Source organism: Colletes latitarsis, chromosome 5, assembly GCF_051014445.1.
Source record: "Colletes latitarsis isolate SP2378_abdomen chromosome 5, iyColLati1, whole genome shotgun sequence".
NCBI lineage: Eukaryota > Metazoa > Arthropoda > Insecta > Hymenoptera > Colletidae > Colletes > Colletes latitarsis.
In genome coordinates, this window is record NC_135138.1 from 27,832,510 (window position 1) to 27,850,601 (window position 18,092).

Here is an 18,092-nt window from a genome sequence, read left to right on the forward strand (position 1 = left end):
CTGTCTGAAGCGCAGAAGCTCGCATCATGTAACTGTTATTAGTGTGCGTAAGTGGTGGGGCAGTTTCCTCTAGGCCATTGGAGGTATTGGTATACTATTTGGTAAGGCTGAATACTCGCGACCCCGAGTCCGTGTGTCATAAAGAAGCATTATTTATCAAGTTGCAACGTTCTTCTATATCTCGTCTGTGCTAATACACAATTTTAATCTTTCCTGTTACAGCCCTATTAAGTATTCTTATAACAATATCAAGGCGTATTACAAATTTACGTAGTATCATAATTACAATATTTTGTGAATTAATAATGATTTATAGACGTGATTTATAATCTAAAATTACATTAAATTATCGTAAAAGCATATTGGTGATTCATGTTTAATATGAAATGAAAAGTTAAATCTATTTAAAATTATTGTACAAATAATATGTAAGTGTAAGTGCAATAGCATTTCCATTTTATATTTGAATTAATAGGTATAAATGGGATTTATTTATTCCTCATTGTAGAAAAGTGAACAGTTTTAAGTAAATCAAGAACATGACATCAATGTTTTATCAATACGCACAAGCCTCCCAGCGATCAAAACAAATACATGCACCACCAATTCGTCCTGATATTGTAAGTTTCTTTAAATATAGTTAAAGTATTTTTGAGTTCTGTTTGTAATATGAACAAAGTTACTTATCCCATATGTATCTTATATGTATTTTATGTGTATTATTTTCTACTAAGTTGTATATAAAAGGAAATTATGTAGCAATATATGTACAATACTCAATCTTTGATTTTTAGTTATATTATTTCATTATATTCTTTAATTGTTTGAAATATGAAGTTATACAATATTAATAAAGAATGTCAAACACCATTTTGTGCTTTTGTATTTATTATTGTCATCTTTTTACTATTAAGGAAAAGTATATTAAAAAACATACATTTTTAGAGTACTGCTGGATTTATCCAAGTGAAATTACAAAATGATGAGCCTATTTTTATAAAAAAACAAGTTAATTTCTTATCACCTGACAACATTTTACATCTTGTTGTTAATAATAATATCATTGTTATTGCTATGGCTAATAACATTCTTCTGCGTATTGATATAAAACATCCAGACACACCAGAAGGTAGAGATTTCAATGTTTTAGTGGTATATGAAAAACATAAATTTATGATATGGAACATTTCATGGAACATTGGTTTCAGAGATTGACATATCTAAATATGTAGTAAACATGAAAATATCAGGAATGTTTCTTGATCCTTTGGGTAATCATCTATTAATTACTTTGGTTGCAACATCACAAAACAACAACCCATCAGAGTTATTTTATTTACATAGAAAAACAACAAAATTAAAACAGGTAAATGAGATGATTAAGCAGAACAACTACTTTAAAATAAATATATATTCCTCAAGATGTTTTCATTTAGGCAGGGAAATTCAAAGGGCATGAAATTACTGCTGTTGGGTGGAACTTTTCAAATACCTCTGAAACTACTACAGGTCCAATTCTCTTAGGAACTTCAAAAGGTCTTATTTTTGAGACAGAAATTGGTTTAGATGGGGATAAAATATTTAATACATGTTTGGAACAATATTGGCGTCAGGTATAAATAAAATATAAATTTAAATTTCAATTATATCATTATCTGTATACATTCTCAGTCCATGATACTAGAAGTATTTCCCTTATATCATTATTCATTATTTCTAAAGCTTCCTAACTATTTACCTCTTTATGGTGCTAAAGAGGTAGAAGGATTGGTGAGTTAGAAGTTAAACTTTCTGCATGTGCAAAACACCTGTATTTTTTGTTAGAAATCCTGATTTTCCATCTTCATAATATTGGCTTATCAACACTATATTGCTTTTAAATCATAAAATCATAATCTATCATAATGTAAATAGTACTCAATATTATTATATGTCCAATTGTTGATCATTATATATTTTAGGTGTTTGATATAGGAGAAAATAGTAAACCACCAATTACTGGTTTAGAATTTCATAGAGTACCAAATACAGATAAATATATAATTATTGTTACTACTCTTATACGTATTTATCAATATATTGGATCAGTACAAAATGCAGATGAAAAACCATTATTGCAACAAGTTTTCAATAAGTATTTGAATATGGAAGGTAAATTTTTGTTACATACATTTACATCAATAACTGTATTTATTATAATTACCTATAATATAATATTTCTAGAAAGTTTTACCGATGTAATAAATTCTTTGCCTTATTCTAAAATGCAATTTTATTATCCTGCACCTGGTGCATTACCAAAGTCATTTGGTTGGCTAACTGAAACTGGTATACTATATGCACAGGTAAAAGTTATTCAAATTCTTTATGTGTGGAAATTTGATATAAAAGTTTAATTTTAAAGCAATCTGACTTTATTTAGGTGGATCCAAAAGCAGATCCAAAAAATGTATTAATAAATCGACAAATGTTAAACTCCCCAGAAGCAAGTTTTATGGGAAACAACATCTCAAGAGTAACAACTGCCCCACTGTCTTTTATTTTAACAGAATTTCATGCATTGTTACTTTACCCAGATCATGTAAAAGGCATATTTCTTTTAAATCAAGAATTGATATTTGAAGATATCTATAATGATGTATGTATAATTAATATTAAATATGGTAACATGACTATATATATCTTGAATTTAGGTCATATAATCTAAATAATTTTAATTTTCATAGGCTTATGGAAGTTTACTTAATATTACTACAGACCATGTAACTCGTTCTGTATGGGCTTATAGTGAACGGGCAGTATTTAAATACAAAATTAATAAAGAAGACAGAAATGTGTGGCAGGTAAATTAATATATGTATTTGGAATGATTTTTACAGGTATCCCTCGAGTTACGTGGTACTTGAGTTACACGGAAAAAAATTGCGGCATTGCTCGAATTACGCGGTTTTCGAGCAATTTTATTTAAAAAGAAAATATATATGTAATTATAGATGAATGTTTTTAAATAAAAAAGATAATAGGTATTTCACAATAGTTTGTATATATTTCAGAATATTTCAGACTAATTCTGAGTCTCGACTTACGCGGAACCAATTAACGGCGTAACTCGAGAGATACCTGTATATATATACATATATATATATATTAATAATTATGTATATTATTCTATTCTTATACAGGTTTACATTGATAAAGGCGAATTTGAACTTGCTAAACAATATTGTAAAGATAATCCAGCACATATAGATCAAGTACTTGTAAAGCAAGCAGAAATGCTTTTTAAAAATGGAGAGTATGTTGAATTTAATATATTAACACTTAATTATTTTATATATGGTTATAAACTTATTTAAACACTTATTTACAGATATGAAAAGAGTGCTTTCATTTATGCAGATATTCATTCATCATTTGAAGAAATTTCTTCAAAATTTCTTCAAGAATCGCAAATAGAGGCTTTAAAAACATTCCTTAAGAAGGTACTACATATTTTTTTTTTAATTATTCAAAGTTTGATTATTTAAAATAATACAAATATATATATATTTATACATAGAAACTTGAAGGCTTGAAACCACAAGATGAAGCCCAAAGAACTATGATTGTTGTATGGATAATTGAGTTATTTATGAGTCAAATGGGTATAATAAGGAGTACTAATACTTCATATTTAAATGATTCCCAATACTTAGAACTGCAGAAACGATTTGAAAATTTTCTTGCAATACCAAAAGTTGAGGTAATACTTAAAAAATATTGCATTGTTTTATGAAATAGTGATCTTTCTAGGTGTGTAAAAAAATTATTTTAATTTTAGGAATGTATCAAAAAAAATCGTAATACTATATATGATTTAATAGCGCGTCATGGCGATAAAGATAATCTTATACGTTTAACTATAATGCATTGCAATTATGAAGAAGTGATACGTCAGCATTTATATAAAAACAATTATTTAGAAGCTCTTGAAGTATTAAAATGTCAAAATAATAAAGATCTTTTTTATCAGTTTTCTGGTATTCTATTGCAAGAATTACCACGTCCTACAGTGACTGCCTTGAAATCGCAAGGTTCTTTACTAAAACCATCAAAACTTCTTCCAGCTTTAGTATCTTGTAACAGCGACGAAAAACATGTAAGATCTATACTTTACATTTTATTATTATTATTTTCATAAGGTTTCTGATAAATAAAAAGTATTTGGCAATGTAGGCAAAGGAAATAATCAGATATCTAGAGTTTTGTGTGTATAAACAAAGCTGTCAGGAACAGGCAATTCATAATTTTCTATTGTCATTATATGCTCGTTACAAACAAAACGAAGTAATGCGTTACATCAGTTCACAAGGTGATTTTTAGAATACACATTTTAATGTGAAATATTTAAAAAAAATTATATTTTATCGAAACTCTTGATATTTTTTCAGGACAAGATATAAATATGGTACATTATGATGTGCACTATGCATTACGATTATGTCAAGAAGTTGGCTTGACTGAAGCATGTGTACAGTTATCTGCTTTGCTTGGACTCTGGACAACAGCAGTTGATTTAGCTTTGACAAGTAGTGTTGACCTTGCTAAACAAATAGCTGCTATGCCTTCCGATAATGATGATGAATTACGAAAAAAGTTATGGTTAAAAATAGGTAATTCATCAAAATATAAATTTGAAGTTTTGATGATGATCTTAATTCTTATTGAATCTAATTTTAGCTGAACATGTTGTACGAGAAAAAGATGATATACAACTAGCAATGAAATTTTTAGAAGATTGCGATATAATTAGAATAGAAGATATACTACCATTTTTCTCAGACTTTGTTACCATAGATCACTTTAAGGATGCTATTTGCAATTCATTACAGGTAAAATAATTTTACATGTAATATGTTATTACTTTATTAAATATCTATGCAATTACTATTATACCTTCCAATCACAATTGACAGGAATATAATCAACATATTCAAGATCTCAAAGAAGAAATGCAAGAAGCAACAAAAGCAGCTGAAATTATTAGAAAAGATATACAAGAGTTTAGAACAAGGTAACTAGAAAATACAATGGTAGATTGATCAATACCATGATATAACTAAACTTTCTTTCAGATGTACATTTGTATATACAAAGGACACATGCAATATGTGTGATGTTCAATTGCTATTACGACCTTTTTATGTATTTCCATGTGGACATAGATTTCATAGAGATTGTCTTGTAGCTGCATTGATACCTATGTTGTCAATGGATCAGAGAACAAAACTAACTGACCTCCAGAGACAACTTACTGCCCTTTCAAATAATCCAGAAGATACTACTTCAGTTGGATCAGTATCTTTATCCACAAAAGATCAAATCAAGGCTGACATTGATGAAGTAGTAGCCTCTGAATGTTTATATTGTGGAGAACTTATGATAGAGTAAGTTATTTTAGATCATATCAAGTATTACGTACCGTTTAATTCAAATTTTAGAAGTAGATTGAAAACCGGAAAATATTTGATCCGTGTTTTGTTATTTTAACACTCGCTAGTTCACAAAATATTCGGCAATGAAGATTACATTTTTTAACTAATTAATCCACATTTTTCGACTAATTAATCGTTTACGAAATGCACTTAAAAATGTGATCGTCAGAATTAATTGGTTAACCTCGATCGATTACTGAAATCGATTTACTTACGACTACTGACTTTGCTCCGTTGCCATGGAAACCGCACGTTGTTAGGGCAAGTGCAAACGAACATTTCGTGTGGTTCCCTTGTTAGTGCATTAAATTTTGTATAAAAATTAAATAACTATTCTGATATTCGGTTTAATATAGAAGTGAAAATTACATTATAGGTCTATAGATAAACCATTTATTGAAGAGGATGATTATGAGCGAGTAATGAAGGAATGGGCATAAATAGTAAGACGTGTCATTTATTTGTAAAATATTCCAACAGATACTCATCTACTTTGTATGGTATACATATTTATAAAAATTATTGCTTGTAATAAACAAAATATGTATTATACAGTTTTCGACATGAAAGCTATTTATTTTGTATATATTAATTTGTAAATGCAAAAATAAAAAGCCAAGGAAGCTATAAAACAATATAAAATAGATATAATTTTTTACATACAAGTGATAATATAAACATACGTAATGTACTAAATTTTAATAAGAAATATTTTATTTCAATTAATTTTAAATATATTGTACTGATTAGTAACTTAATTTAGTTGTAACAACGATTCAGCTTGCTTATTTCGTTTACTCACGGCTTTATTACCATGAATATAATACCGTAACGGTTTATTTGACCACTCTGCTCCATAACTGTCTATACCTATTCTAGGGCATTTCACAATTTTGATCTTTTCATTTATGTTGTCATTTTCGATCCACAAACCTTTCCAAGAACACATGGAGTATTTACTATGCTTTTTATGAAGTTGCAACGCCATACATAACTTTGATGGACCATTGCACAATTCGTGTGTTTTTAAATCTTTCAAAGGTTTTTTTGGTACACCTGATTTTCCCTTTGAAGTTCGTTGATTGGCCATGCATTCAATACCTTCTAAGGGTTCAAGAGCTCTTATCAAAACAGCACACCCCTCACCTAAAATCTTACCAGAATATTGCTATGTGGAAGAATGTAACACATGGAAGTTACAAATTATTAGATATCATAGGCATGTTCTTCAGATTCAATATTTCTTTGAGTAACACTAGAACTTCCTAACACATAGTATCGCCACACTTTTTGTTCATTATTTTCCATATCGTTATTAAGATTTACTGCTACAATTGTAGTGGATTTTATGTAAGGATCATATTCTACCCATAAATCATTACATTCGTAAATTTTTTTTTCGTTGAAACTATCTTCATCAATAACAAAAGTTGTACAAATTTTGGATGGACTGTTACAAAGTTCATGTTGTTTAATATGTTGAACATTTTCCATAATTCTATTTTCTTTTTTGTCTTTTTCTAATTGCATATTTCTTAGTAATTCCATATAATCAAGACCAAGTATTGGTTCCACTGCTTTAATTTGTATATATGCTCCTGATTCTAAATATTTCTTACTATAATACTTGATATGCTTTGTGATAGTATATTTAAAATTGTGAGTTTTGTGGCTAGATGGTTCTATACTTCTTAAATCAAATATACAAATAATTAATACAAATATTATTATTTGAAATAATATTATATTATTCTAAAGAACTACTGACTTGTTATATTTTATATATGTTATTACATACAATTTTAAAAAAATAATGTATGTATTGATTATCTGTGCATTTAATTTGGTTTCCTAACTTGCAAACATCAATTGTAATTTTATTTTACAATTCTTAGTAATTCTGCACTCACCTTGACTAGATATATTGAAACAATGATACATGCCATATGTCATATAGACATAAATGGTACCTGGTGACATATACATAGGTATATTACGAGGAGTAATTTTATTTTGATATGTATGTGATGCCTTATCAATTACACCTAAATAACCTTCAGTTTCAACAATTCTACCCTTTAAAATAGTTCCATTTTCAAGATGACGAACTAGTACTTTCCCTAAATAGGAAAACAATTTACTCATTTTGATCAAAAGACATTAAATCTGAATTATATTAAAGGTCAAATAAGAAATCATAGTTAATGGAGTTACCTAATAGATTTTGAGCTAATTCTTCACAAGGAGAATCAAAGAATGATAATGGCAATCTATTAGAACATATCTCTTTTTCCCAACTAGTTAAAGGTGGATCTTCTAACTGTTTCAATTCTTCTTCCATCATTTTAAGATCTACTACAGCTCTAGGTTTATTTTTTGTACTATGCATATTTGGTTTTAATTCTATACTGATTTTTTTATTTCCTGTACGAATAAATTATTTGAAAAGTACATATCGGGTAGGATATTTAAACTTTAATATTAAACTGACTCACTGTCTCTCAGGCTTTTAAAATTAAGTTTACTTTTTTCTTTATGGTTAGAATTTTTAACATCTTCTAAAGAGGGTTTATTAGAAGACTTCACAGTATCAATAAGTTCACTTTGAGGTTTTAACATTTCTGATGTGTTGTTTAATTTCTGGTTTTGTAAATTCTTAGTTTGTACCATTAAACGATGTTCATTGTCCTGATAAAAATATACGTGTCTTATTTATGATAAATAGTCATGTTATTGTTTCTATTCATTCGACTGAATGCATAGTTATTAGTGATAAAATAATCGTATTACAAATTAAAATACGCAATGAGAAAGAAACATGAGGTTCGTATAGAATAAAAGTAATGTCGTTGTTAGATTGTTTACGAAATTTAAAGTAAGATTTTAACGAACCTTTGACTCTGTTTCTGTTTCATCCTTGATCCCATCTTTGGCTGATTTTGTCTTTGAAACAGCCCGCGTTCTCTTCATTGATGAAATTGAAGATTCGTGACGAAACGCTACAAAACTGTTAAACGTTTGCCGAATAATGTTTTCTACAAAAAACAATACAAACTATGATAGTTTACGTTAATAACGTCGGATCAGGTTACGCGGGTTGCAAAGAATGCTACATTTAAATACCAACTACAATGAAGTTTCTCGTGAAACAAATGTCAAAAATCAGTACTACCACCACACAGGTGTAATTAAGATGACTAGATATGATGATAATTTTTATTCATGCATCTCTGATGGTTGTGTAATTTGAATGTGTTTCCATTCAAGAAAAGTATTCTAAATTTTTGCATTTTACAAACTATTAAAATATATTTCTGTGTCTTTGTACACAAATACACGTCAGTCATAACAAACATGTTAATACATACGATTTTTCGATATTCCGTAATGGGCCAGGTTCTTTAGACTAGATTTAACAGGCAACATATACTTGCAGTTCAGAAGAAATATCAGTTACTAAAAAAAGTTGAATTTGACTTCTTTAATTACGTACAGATTACTTTTCGACTTAATACGCGCGAATGTTACGTTATCGAATATGTATTTTCAACTATTTCGATAAAAATTGTTTTCAACGCGAGCGGAATCATAGATTACGTTTATAAAATCCTTTGAAGTTTACTTGTCTTGTACTTGTCGTAATAGAGTAAAATAAGAGGCAGCTGTGTTGAACACCTGAAAAAGACGTTCATGTTTTAATTGTTCCAAGATACTCACGCTCGTTAATACTTACGTTCGTTAACGTATTAATAGATAAAGTTTGAAAGGTTAATGCTTTGATACTGCAGTATTGTTGTGTTCTAACGATTATAAAGTAAAGCTGTTTTTGATAAATTGGCGGTAAACTGTACCACGATACGTTAAGATAAATCGTGTGACCTATTCGCTGACTCTCGCTAATGAGAATTTCGCCAGCCCAACACCATAATACAAGTTGTATCCACATCGATATTAAATAAGATATACATTTTAGTTGATCGGCTCTTGTTCCATTGTTATCAGTAACCGCGAATCCACTCAAACAAATTTCCACTCCGCTTGTAAGAAGTTGCATAAATATGATGGGGGTCAACAAATTATTGGCATTTTTCACCACGCTATGCAAAAGTAACAATGCCCCGTTAAACGTATTAATTTATGACCATAACAAAAATCTAAATTAAATTATTAAATCTAAAAATCTAAATAGTGCAAAAATTCATCAAAAACTCTTTTTTCTAGTGTTCTAGATTAGAAAATATTTTTAACGTAAACGAGGTGATAGAAATTAGAAACATGTTTACTTTATCATTCGTTGGTGATGACAAATGCACCTGGTCAAATTTTCTTTCAAGTTACTTAAATAATTGGCGTCCATAGACTCGCAATTTATTTCAATTCCGATTTTATCGATCCATGTGTTAATTAACTTAAACTGACCGCATACGTGCAAAATTATAGTCACAAACGTGGCGTCCAAACCCGAGATCCCTGCACAACAAATCATGGACGATATAACTTGGCAAATAAAAGCGATCTCGAATTGAGGAGAGTCCGTAACGTCAGTTCCGTACCTGATTGTAGTATCAGATATCATGAAAGAAATATTTGGGGTGTTTAAAGGAGTATATAATAAATAAGAAATGAATTTTACCAGACTTCAAAAGGTAAATGACGACTTTTATAGGTGCCGTTGTTGATATTGTAATCGATTTTAATGTAATCGACTGCAGCCGCAATCGTAAAAGTGAACACGTTGCATAGACAAGACAAATAAAATACTATAGTAATAGTTCGTGCCTGATAAGCTAACTTTTGATAGGATTGTCTTTCTTTGAGATCGTTGGAACTGTCCCATAGATCCCTTAATTCGTTATAAAACCAGTATACTTTTTCTCTTCTTGCCACTAAGTAAATCATTTTGTACAATAATTGTCCGACAGTGGTTAAGACACATCCAACTCCTAATTTAAAAAGACGAAAAACGTATTTTTAGCAATGTGTACTTCACAAATTAATACTCGAACATATTAACAGATAAGGGAATATTCTGGTTTAGAAGATCCCAAAAATTGATTTATTAATTCATTGTATAGATATTTATTTTTAACTTTCTTCCGATTTCTGTTATTTATTACTTTCAAAGAGAGATTAAGAACTGTTTAGCTACTCGGTTGAAGTATGGCGACGTATCATCATATACAGGGTGTTCGGCCACCCCTGGGAAAAATGTTAATAGGAGATTCTAGAGGCCAAAATAAGACGAAAATCAAGAATACTAATTTGCTGATGGAGGCTTCGTTAAAAAGTTATTAACGTTTAAATTTCCGCCCGTACTGAATTTTTTTCTAGAAAGTGGGTAGGATTTCGGGGGTAGGTCTATTCACTAAAAATTATTGTAATTGACTCTCGCAACCGAAAATAATTTTTCCAGAACGATTTGAAATTTTTTAATTTTGTCGAAAAATTTCACACCTTCTCGAATTTTTTTCTCGAAAGTGGGTAGGATTTCGAGAGTATATCTAATGACCAAAAATGATTGTAATTGACCCCCACAACCGAAAATAATTTTTCCAGAACGATTTGAAATTTTTCTTTTTCGCCGAAAAATTTAGGCACCTACCCCCTGTCGATTTTTCTTAAAAATTCGTTTTTGATTTTTAGTAATTTCATTTGACGTTCTACAGAAAAGTTGTCTAATACTTTTTTGCAGGTACCCATGAGCTCTACTTCAGAAAAAAGTTTCATTGAAATATATTCACTGTTGTAGGAATTATGGCTGTTTGAAAATTGAACCATTTTTAGGGGGTTTTTCGCATTTTGCGGTGTCAAGCATCAACTTTTTCATTATTGTTAGAATTTCTACATATTCTCTATTAAAATACGCGTAGTTTGCTTTTTTAAACATGAAAATCGTCCAATCCGTTCAGAAGTTATGACGTTTTAAAGATTCGCATGAAAATTCGGGTAAACATTTCTGGCCAGAAATTGTATTTTCGGTAAGGAATTTTTTTCTCGAAAATGAGTAGGATTTCGAGGGTATGTCTATTCACCAAAAATTATTGTAATTGACCCCCGCAACTGAAAATAATTTTTTTAGAACGATTTGAAAAATTTTTTTTTCACCGAAAAATTTAGGCACCTACCCCCTGTCGATTTTTCTTCAAAATTCGTTTTTGATTTTTAGTAATTTTGTTTGACGCCCTACAGAAAAGTTGTCTAATAGTTTTTTGTAGGTGCCCATGAGCTCTGCTTCAGAAAAAAATTTCAATGAGATACCTTCACTATTGTAAGAGTTATGGCTGTTTAAAAATTGGACAATTTTTATGGGGTTTTTCTCAATTTACGGGGTCAAGGAACAACTTTTTCATTATTGTTAGAATTTCTACATATTCTTCACTAAAATACGCGTTATTTGCCTTTTTAAACGTTAAAATCGTCCAATCCGTTCAGGAGTTATGACATTTTAAAGATTCGCATGAAATTTCAGGGACGCATTTTTGGCCTCACATTAGAATTTCGGTAAAGAATTTTTTTCTCGAAAATGCGTAGGATTTCGGGAGTATGTCTAATAACCAAAAAAGATCGTAACTGACCCCTGCAATTGAAAATAATTTTTCCAGAATGATTTGAAATTTTTTTTTTCGCCGAAAAATTTCACACCTACACGAATTTTTTTCTCGAAAGTAGGTAGGATTTCGAGGATATATCTATTAACCAAAAATGCTTGTAATTAACCCCCGCAACCGAAAATAATTTTTTCAGAATGTTTTGAAATTTTTTAATTTAATTTTTTAATAACTTTTTAACGAAGCCTCAATCAACAAATTGATATTCTTGATTTTCATTTTATTTTGGCCTCTAGAATCTCCCATTAAAATTTTTTCCAGGGGTGGCCGAACACTCTGTATAAACCACGTGCGACGTAAGTACATCTAGTGGCACTTCCTCCAATAATTAATGCAATGTATTACTCAAAAAATTGACATAAAATCAATTTATCAATCTCCCACTAAGGAAAACAAGAAGTTATTGAACATTGTACGTAAACAATTTAATAGGACCAGGTTTAGTAGCCCAATTTCTGTTCAAGAATTGTCGAAGCAGTATATGGTTCGGACCAGAATATTCCCTTAAGAATTAACACTTGAACGCATTGATAGTTGTTATAAAATATCTCTGCATCGATTTATTACCTGCTAGCACCTGTATGTCACCCCAATTCACTACTATGGCCAGAATTTCCGGTACAAAAACGTTACTGACCGCAATTAACGCGAACGACAAGCGAAAATAAGCGAATAGTTTTCTACTCGTCGAACTATTCTCGTCGATAGGCCACATCCCGGCTATACTGCAAGTAATCTTATTCGGTAGTATATAATAATCGATCGACGTATTGGACGATTCTTTCATATTTTCTCTTCAAACGCGTGGATGCGTGTATATTAGAATATCTGTGAACTTTTCTCGCGTGAGTCTGGATAAAGCCTCATGACAGAGAATACTTTACAACATCGACAGAGTATTACAGGGCAGACACCAAATGATAGCTTTATTTGCGTCCCCCTTTCGCTACAAGCGTTTGCAATATTAATACCGTCGCTCTGCATTTTGCATACCTTATCTGTTTCCAATTTGCAGTCTGACGAATAGATAATGTTGTAAACATGTAGCAGTAATAAATTGTAGCCCCGGATAAGAATACTTTGAACAACGATGATGAAATTTTAACGACGGTAAGAGTCAATGTAACATGCTATGCAGAGGGAACAGCACGAAAGCGTCAGCTTTTATTTTGATTTTTCTTTGTGTATCTATCTATCGCGAGTTATAACGTCGACTCAACCTAATACTTATCGAAATATCCTTCGTTCGAAAAAAAATTGCGAAACAAACATCTGTACGTTGCCACGCCTCCGTTCGATCCGAGAATACGAAACTCTAGTCAGTCTGTAGAAAACGCTCCAACGGGACGCACGTTCTTTTGTATTTAATAAGTTTGGGCAAAATTAAGTTGACTTACAAATTTTCAATTCACGATATCACCAATATTCTTAAAAATATTCAATTATAATGCTTCGTGTGCCCCACTCTGTGTAGTTTCTGAAGACTATAAATATATCTAAAAGGTTTCAAATAAACTGTTTAAATTTATAAGTAAATATTATTAAAAGCAATAAATAATACATTTATTAAATAGTAATAACTTTTTCAATGAAAATGTTAGAATAGTCGCTTGTTGACCTATCGGTCTTTGCTTTCGCAGCAATTATTTGTTTATAAAATGAAACATATCTAGGGGGTCGCGTGAATAAAATTGATGATCGAGAACTAACGTCCACCTAAATCTATATACAAGTTTAATAAATTATTCTCTTTCCGCGAAGGAAACTTTTAACGCTTGGATGTATTGTTATTTCTTAGTCGAGTGCTGAATTTCTAAGAGACTCTTACCCTTCGTCTCAGGAATCAGAAAATAGAAGTACGGCGCCGAGATCAGCATGCAAATAGCGTAAGTCCAGAACACAAATTTTTCACCAACTAAGTCCAGATATGGTTGATAAGTTCTCGTGCTGGCGAAAGACATTAAAGCGTTGCTGGAACCCACCCACAGCGAAGCCACAGTTTTCAAATGCGCCGGGAACATTTCGCCCAAAAGGGTGCTCGGAATCGGGTGGAGTCCGATAGCCACCGAGAGATTGAACGACAACAGAGAAATTATAGGCAACCACGTTAGCTTGTTGGCATCGTATTCCAGAGAAAGAAGATGAAAATGCAGGCCCAACACCGTCAAGGCTATCGATGTCCCTAAGCTAGAGATGATTAGAAGAGTCTTTCTGCCGAGTCTATCGATCAGCAACGTGGCTGTTGAACCAGCCACGATGGTCGCCAAACCAAGGATCGTCACCACTAGACTAGGCGTTATGCTGACCTGGGTCCTTGTTACGATTATCTCTGCGTAGGTGGACATGACATTGTATCCGCTCGCATAAGAGAAAGCATAGAGACCAAACATGATGAAAGCATTCTTCAAGTTACCTGAAACGAATGACGACAAAATTGGTTAAAAACTTAAAAACTTAGCTATTTGTCAATGAAAGGATCTAAAGAAGCGATATACAGATTTTGGCGAACGTTTGAATAAAGAAATTTGTTAATACTTGGTAAAAGGAACTGCTTCAAGTTTTGTAAAACATTAGTTCCAGCCCCGTCGACGAATTCCTGGAGATCTCGCATTTCGGCTTTGACGTCAGCTTTTCGCCTAAACCACCTCAAGGATGCCTCGGCCTTGTCGATATCCCCATGCAGGAGGTAATGGTAGGGTGATTCGGGTATCATACTGAAGAGGATCATGAAGAGGATATTCGGAACGAGACTCACGTACCCGAACATCTCCATGGACAGATAAGGGCCCATTGCATTGCCCAGGAACATACCAACGGCAGCTGCATTCACGTTCATGGATATCTGAAGACGTGACCATAGATACAACTTCATCGGACGAGTAATACGATTGGTGATACTTGTATCGATAAAAAGAAACCACACTCTATGGCATCGCTTTAGGTAACTAGTTAAGTCAATGCAAACTGCACATCCATTTAGTTCGACCCTTAACGCGTTGACTATTACACCACTGATGCTAATGTTTCAAAATTATGCAAACAAAGAATCGAAGAACAGACTAAAAATTGAAATAGCTATTTAGAAGCATATCGGAAGCTATCAGGCGTCTCTTCTTCTAAAATTCTAATCAGACATATCAAGACAAAAATTAAGAACGATACCCAAGGAAAGTTTTATGAAATTATGCTTGGCAGTCTTTTTAACAAAAATTACAGGAAAAAGTGTTAAATTGTTTACTATGTTAAAGTATTCTATCTGATCTTCGATATCAGATAATTTTTCGTCGTTTCTTATAATACGTAATTAAGTTAATAAGAATTTACCAGTGATCCACGAATTCTGGGATCGGCGATCTCGCTCAGATACATCGCGAGTGCAGACCATAAAATTCCTGACCCGATTCCTGAGCAGAACCTGGACGCGTAGAGCCATATGACCGATGTGGCACAAATACTGAATACCCAACTTGAGGCTAATGGTAAAGCACCAAGCAGGAGTATCTTTTTTCGTCCAATGTACTCTGAAGATGATGGTGTGACATGTTAAAGTTAGATTTTCCTGAGAACAAGATCACCACAACTCAGAACTAATAATCGCATGATTAGATTATTATAATTTGTGATTTATCTTAATTTTTCGTATTTATCACAAAGAGCTACAGTGGAATTTAAGCTCATTTTCTCAACAGTGGTACCATTTATGGAACTCGAACGTTCAAAATTAAATTAATTTGTGGAAAATATTTATATAGAACCGAACGATTTGTGCGAGAATTACAATCACTGTTAGTATTACTTTTCTACGTACCACACTTTCATATCACGCTTTTCTACGAGTGCTGAGTCGTGGCTGCCTTGTTCTTACTGAATTCTCGATTAACAATGTTCTTCGCCATTGTTTGCCTTGTTTGGTCACCTGATTGCATTCTGCAAGATAGGATCGATCGAATCAACTAGAGATGTGTGCACGTTTAAAACAGTTAAAAGGAATTTATTTTGTCAATAGTGTTTATTTTGAATTGATTTTCTGTCCTGTACTATAGGCACTGTTGCGAATTATGACTATGCAGGGAAAGGTTGCCTTATGTGGACCGCTGCCTGAATCGAAATTAGTACAGTTAAAAAGAAATCGAATCAATGGACTGCACTGTAAAATGAACTATATATTTGAGAACAAACAAATGTATACATTCATATTTGCATTGACGCTCCAGAAACCATAGACAAAGACTAGTCGTTATCTGCAATGACGAACAGAACAAACATAGTGTCTCTCATGAAGATAACATATTTACTGCTGAATTGTGGGCAATTCTAAAGGCATTGGAAACTACAAAAGTAAGACATTTCAAGAGAATTTTCTTCGATGTTGCTAACGAAAAGTGCATGATGAAAAACATTGGCATTTTGCATCAAAATATTCAGTGACTTCTGTTATTAGTTAACCTTTTGTTCTTGTATAGAAGACAAAGAGTTAAGATGTACTACTAAACATACAATGATATCTACTTTCTTCGCTTTCTACAGGTGCCTACTAAAACAAAAGTATAATTACTGACCAAATATTTAGGTTCAGAATGTAGATAATATTTCTTATTGCATTTTTATATGATCTGTCCAGTGTAGCGATTTACAGCAACCTCACAAGAAGCAAAGGGAATGTAGTAATATTTTTCATGGAAAATAAGGGCTCAAAGGAGTCCACTATTTAAATATGAAACTTAATATTTTATTCGTAAATGTGTTTGTTGAAAATATCAGGATTCAAGAAAATGTCGATAGCGGTCTACTCATGGCAACTCTTCTCTGTTTTTAAGAAAATCAACTTTTTTAAAGACTATTCAGTCTTCGATTAAAACTGAAGATTTACGTTTCAACGGACATGTCTGGAAAGTTTTTCAAGTTCACGCGATTCACTGCGACGTATCCGGAAAGGGTGGGTTAATGGAGTTGACTAGACGAATTTTCTTTTTGACAGTGAAGAAACTACCTTACCTTGACACACTGCACTGAGCAAACAGCCGACGAGCCGGCCAAGATTTAAAAGGGAGGCCACCCAGGACGCTTCGGTAGCTGTCAGTCTCAAAGGCACGTTCGCTTCCGTCGATGTCAGTTGAGCCAAGTACGGCGATGCCCAGCCATTCGCGAGACCACTTACCATAACAGCTAAGCTGACTGTCACAAACGGCCATGAAACAGTTGTGTCAACAGATGCGAGAGTAATTTCATTAGCTTATTCATAGACATAGGCCTATCGAAATCTCTATGTAGAGGGAACGGGACAACTCGGTGCATTAAGGTACTTGCATTAGCAGTCTGCAACGGGTGATCAAACTCTTAACTACACGCGTTAAAACTGCATTTTTAAATTGATAATATCAAGCTTGGACACTATTGGGAATGCTTGGGAACAAAACAAATATTATAAAAGAAATTACTTAGACTGCCAGTTCTTGGTAGTATCTTAATACATTTGTACGTTGTTATTTTGTATCAAGATACCCAGTTACTTACGTTATCATTCAGCCTTTTATCCTTAAAATTAAAGTATCTGCTATCAAAATAAAGAATGTCTTAACTGCAGATAGTAGTTTCAGGTTCGGAAAGAGACTTAGATAACACTGTTTTAAGTAATTTCAGTAAATATAAACAAATATTACGTCAGAAATTACGTTGATAAAGCAAATGGATTTCGTAAGGGTGTTCTTGGCAACCATATAATAATTTTCAGTAGGAAATCGAGTGATTCAAGGCCAAGGAAAAATTCTGTAGTCTTTAATCACACTTACGCGAAACCGCAGCCGTCCATTGAGGCCAGATCGTGATGTTTTTAGCTTCATCCTTCTTTGGATGCTCGATGGGCATCCTGTATTTCTATAGGATGTAAGGAACGTGCAAGGATACGATGTGCCTCTTGGTCGCACGGATGCTGTTTCCCCAACTGATTCATGTAGTTCGTGAAACTTATACCAGGAAGGCACCGGTTGAGATCGGAAAATTTGCATTTGCA

At 32.2% G+C, this 18,092-nt stretch overlaps 4 protein-coding genes across 9 annotated transcripts; 1 reads left to right on the top strand and 3 right to left on the bottom strand.

The window, feature by feature from the left end:
• The first annotated feature begins 62 nt into the window (after positions 1 to 62).
• On the top strand, positions 63 to 6,050 carry Dor (vacuolar protein sorting-associated protein 18 dor). Of its 3 annotated transcripts, none has more exons than XM_076764549.1 (19): positions 63 to 434; positions 509 to 620; positions 946 to 1,129; positions 1,209 to 1,366; positions 1,437 to 1,613; positions 1,962 to 2,151; positions 2,224 to 2,345; positions 2,423 to 2,638; positions 2,727 to 2,843; positions 3,183 to 3,295; positions 3,371 to 3,482; positions 3,560 to 3,742; positions 3,821 to 4,138; positions 4,216 to 4,351; positions 4,431 to 4,652; positions 4,720 to 4,871; positions 4,956 to 5,053; positions 5,115 to 5,426; positions 5,851 to 6,050. In XM_076764549.1, exons 2-19 carry the CDS (start codon positions 540 to 542, stop codon positions 5,912 to 5,914), a joined length of 2,955 nt encoding a protein of 984 aa, XP_076620664.1. In that variant the 5' UTR covers positions 63 to 434; positions 509 to 539; the 3' UTR covers positions 5,915 to 6,050. The 3 variants fall into 3 exon arrangements, with proteins under 3 accessions (XP_076620664.1, XP_076620663.1, XP_076620665.1); XM_076764548.1 differs by having other exon boundaries at positions 63 to 428; positions 5,851 to 6,049; XM_076764550.1 differs by lacking the exon at positions 63 to 434 and having other exon boundaries at positions 441 to 620.
• Positions 5,912 to 8,611, bottom strand: LOC143341607 (putative 3-methyladenine DNA glycosylase). 3 transcript variants are annotated; one of them, XM_076764555.1, is made up of 6 exons: positions 8,543 to 8,611; positions 8,367 to 8,481; positions 7,970 to 8,162; positions 7,689 to 7,898; positions 7,385 to 7,594; positions 5,912 to 6,620 (listed from the first exon to the last, which is right to left on the bottom strand). In XM_076764555.1, exons 2-6 carry the CDS (start codon positions 8,442 to 8,444, stop codon positions 6,229 to 6,231), a joined length of 1,083 nt encoding a protein of 360 aa, XP_076620670.1. In that variant the 5' UTR covers positions 8,445 to 8,481; positions 8,543 to 8,611; the 3' UTR covers positions 5,912 to 6,228. The 3 variants fall into 3 exon arrangements, with proteins under 3 accessions (XP_076620670.1, XP_076620669.1, XP_076620671.1); XM_076764554.1 differs by having other exon boundaries at positions 8,367 to 8,579; XM_076764556.1 differs by having other exon boundaries at positions 6,486 to 6,627; positions 8,367 to 8,579.
• A 481-nt stretch (positions 8,612 to 9,092) lies between these two features.
• On the bottom strand, positions 9,093 to 12,869 carry LOC143342031 (odorant receptor Or2). The gene is made up of 5 exons (XM_076765512.1): positions 12,650 to 12,869; positions 10,108 to 10,417; positions 9,758 to 10,027; positions 9,208 to 9,571; positions 9,093 to 9,149 (listed from the first exon to the last, which is right to left on the bottom strand). The coding sequence occupies exons 1-5, from the start codon at positions 12,867 to 12,869 to the stop codon at positions 9,093 to 9,095; spliced, it is 1,221 nt and encodes a 406-aa protein (XP_076621627.1).
• Positions 12,870 to 13,693: 824 nt separating this feature from the next.
• On the bottom strand, positions 13,694 to 18,092 carry LOC143341606 (facilitated trehalose transporter Tret1). Of its 2 annotated transcripts, none has more exons than XM_076764553.1 (5): positions 17,872 to 18,092; positions 17,078 to 17,253; positions 15,407 to 15,603; positions 14,618 to 14,924; positions 13,694 to 14,495 (listed from the first exon to the last, which is right to left on the bottom strand). In XM_076764553.1, the coding sequence occupies exons 1-5, from the start codon at positions 17,889 to 17,891 to the stop codon at positions 13,870 to 13,872; spliced, it is 1,326 nt and encodes a 441-aa protein (XP_076620668.1). In that variant the 5' UTR covers positions 17,892 to 18,092; the 3' UTR covers positions 13,694 to 13,869. The 2 variants fall into 2 exon arrangements, with proteins under 2 accessions (XP_076620668.1, XP_076620667.1); XM_076764552.1 differs by having other exon boundaries at positions 17,078 to 17,257.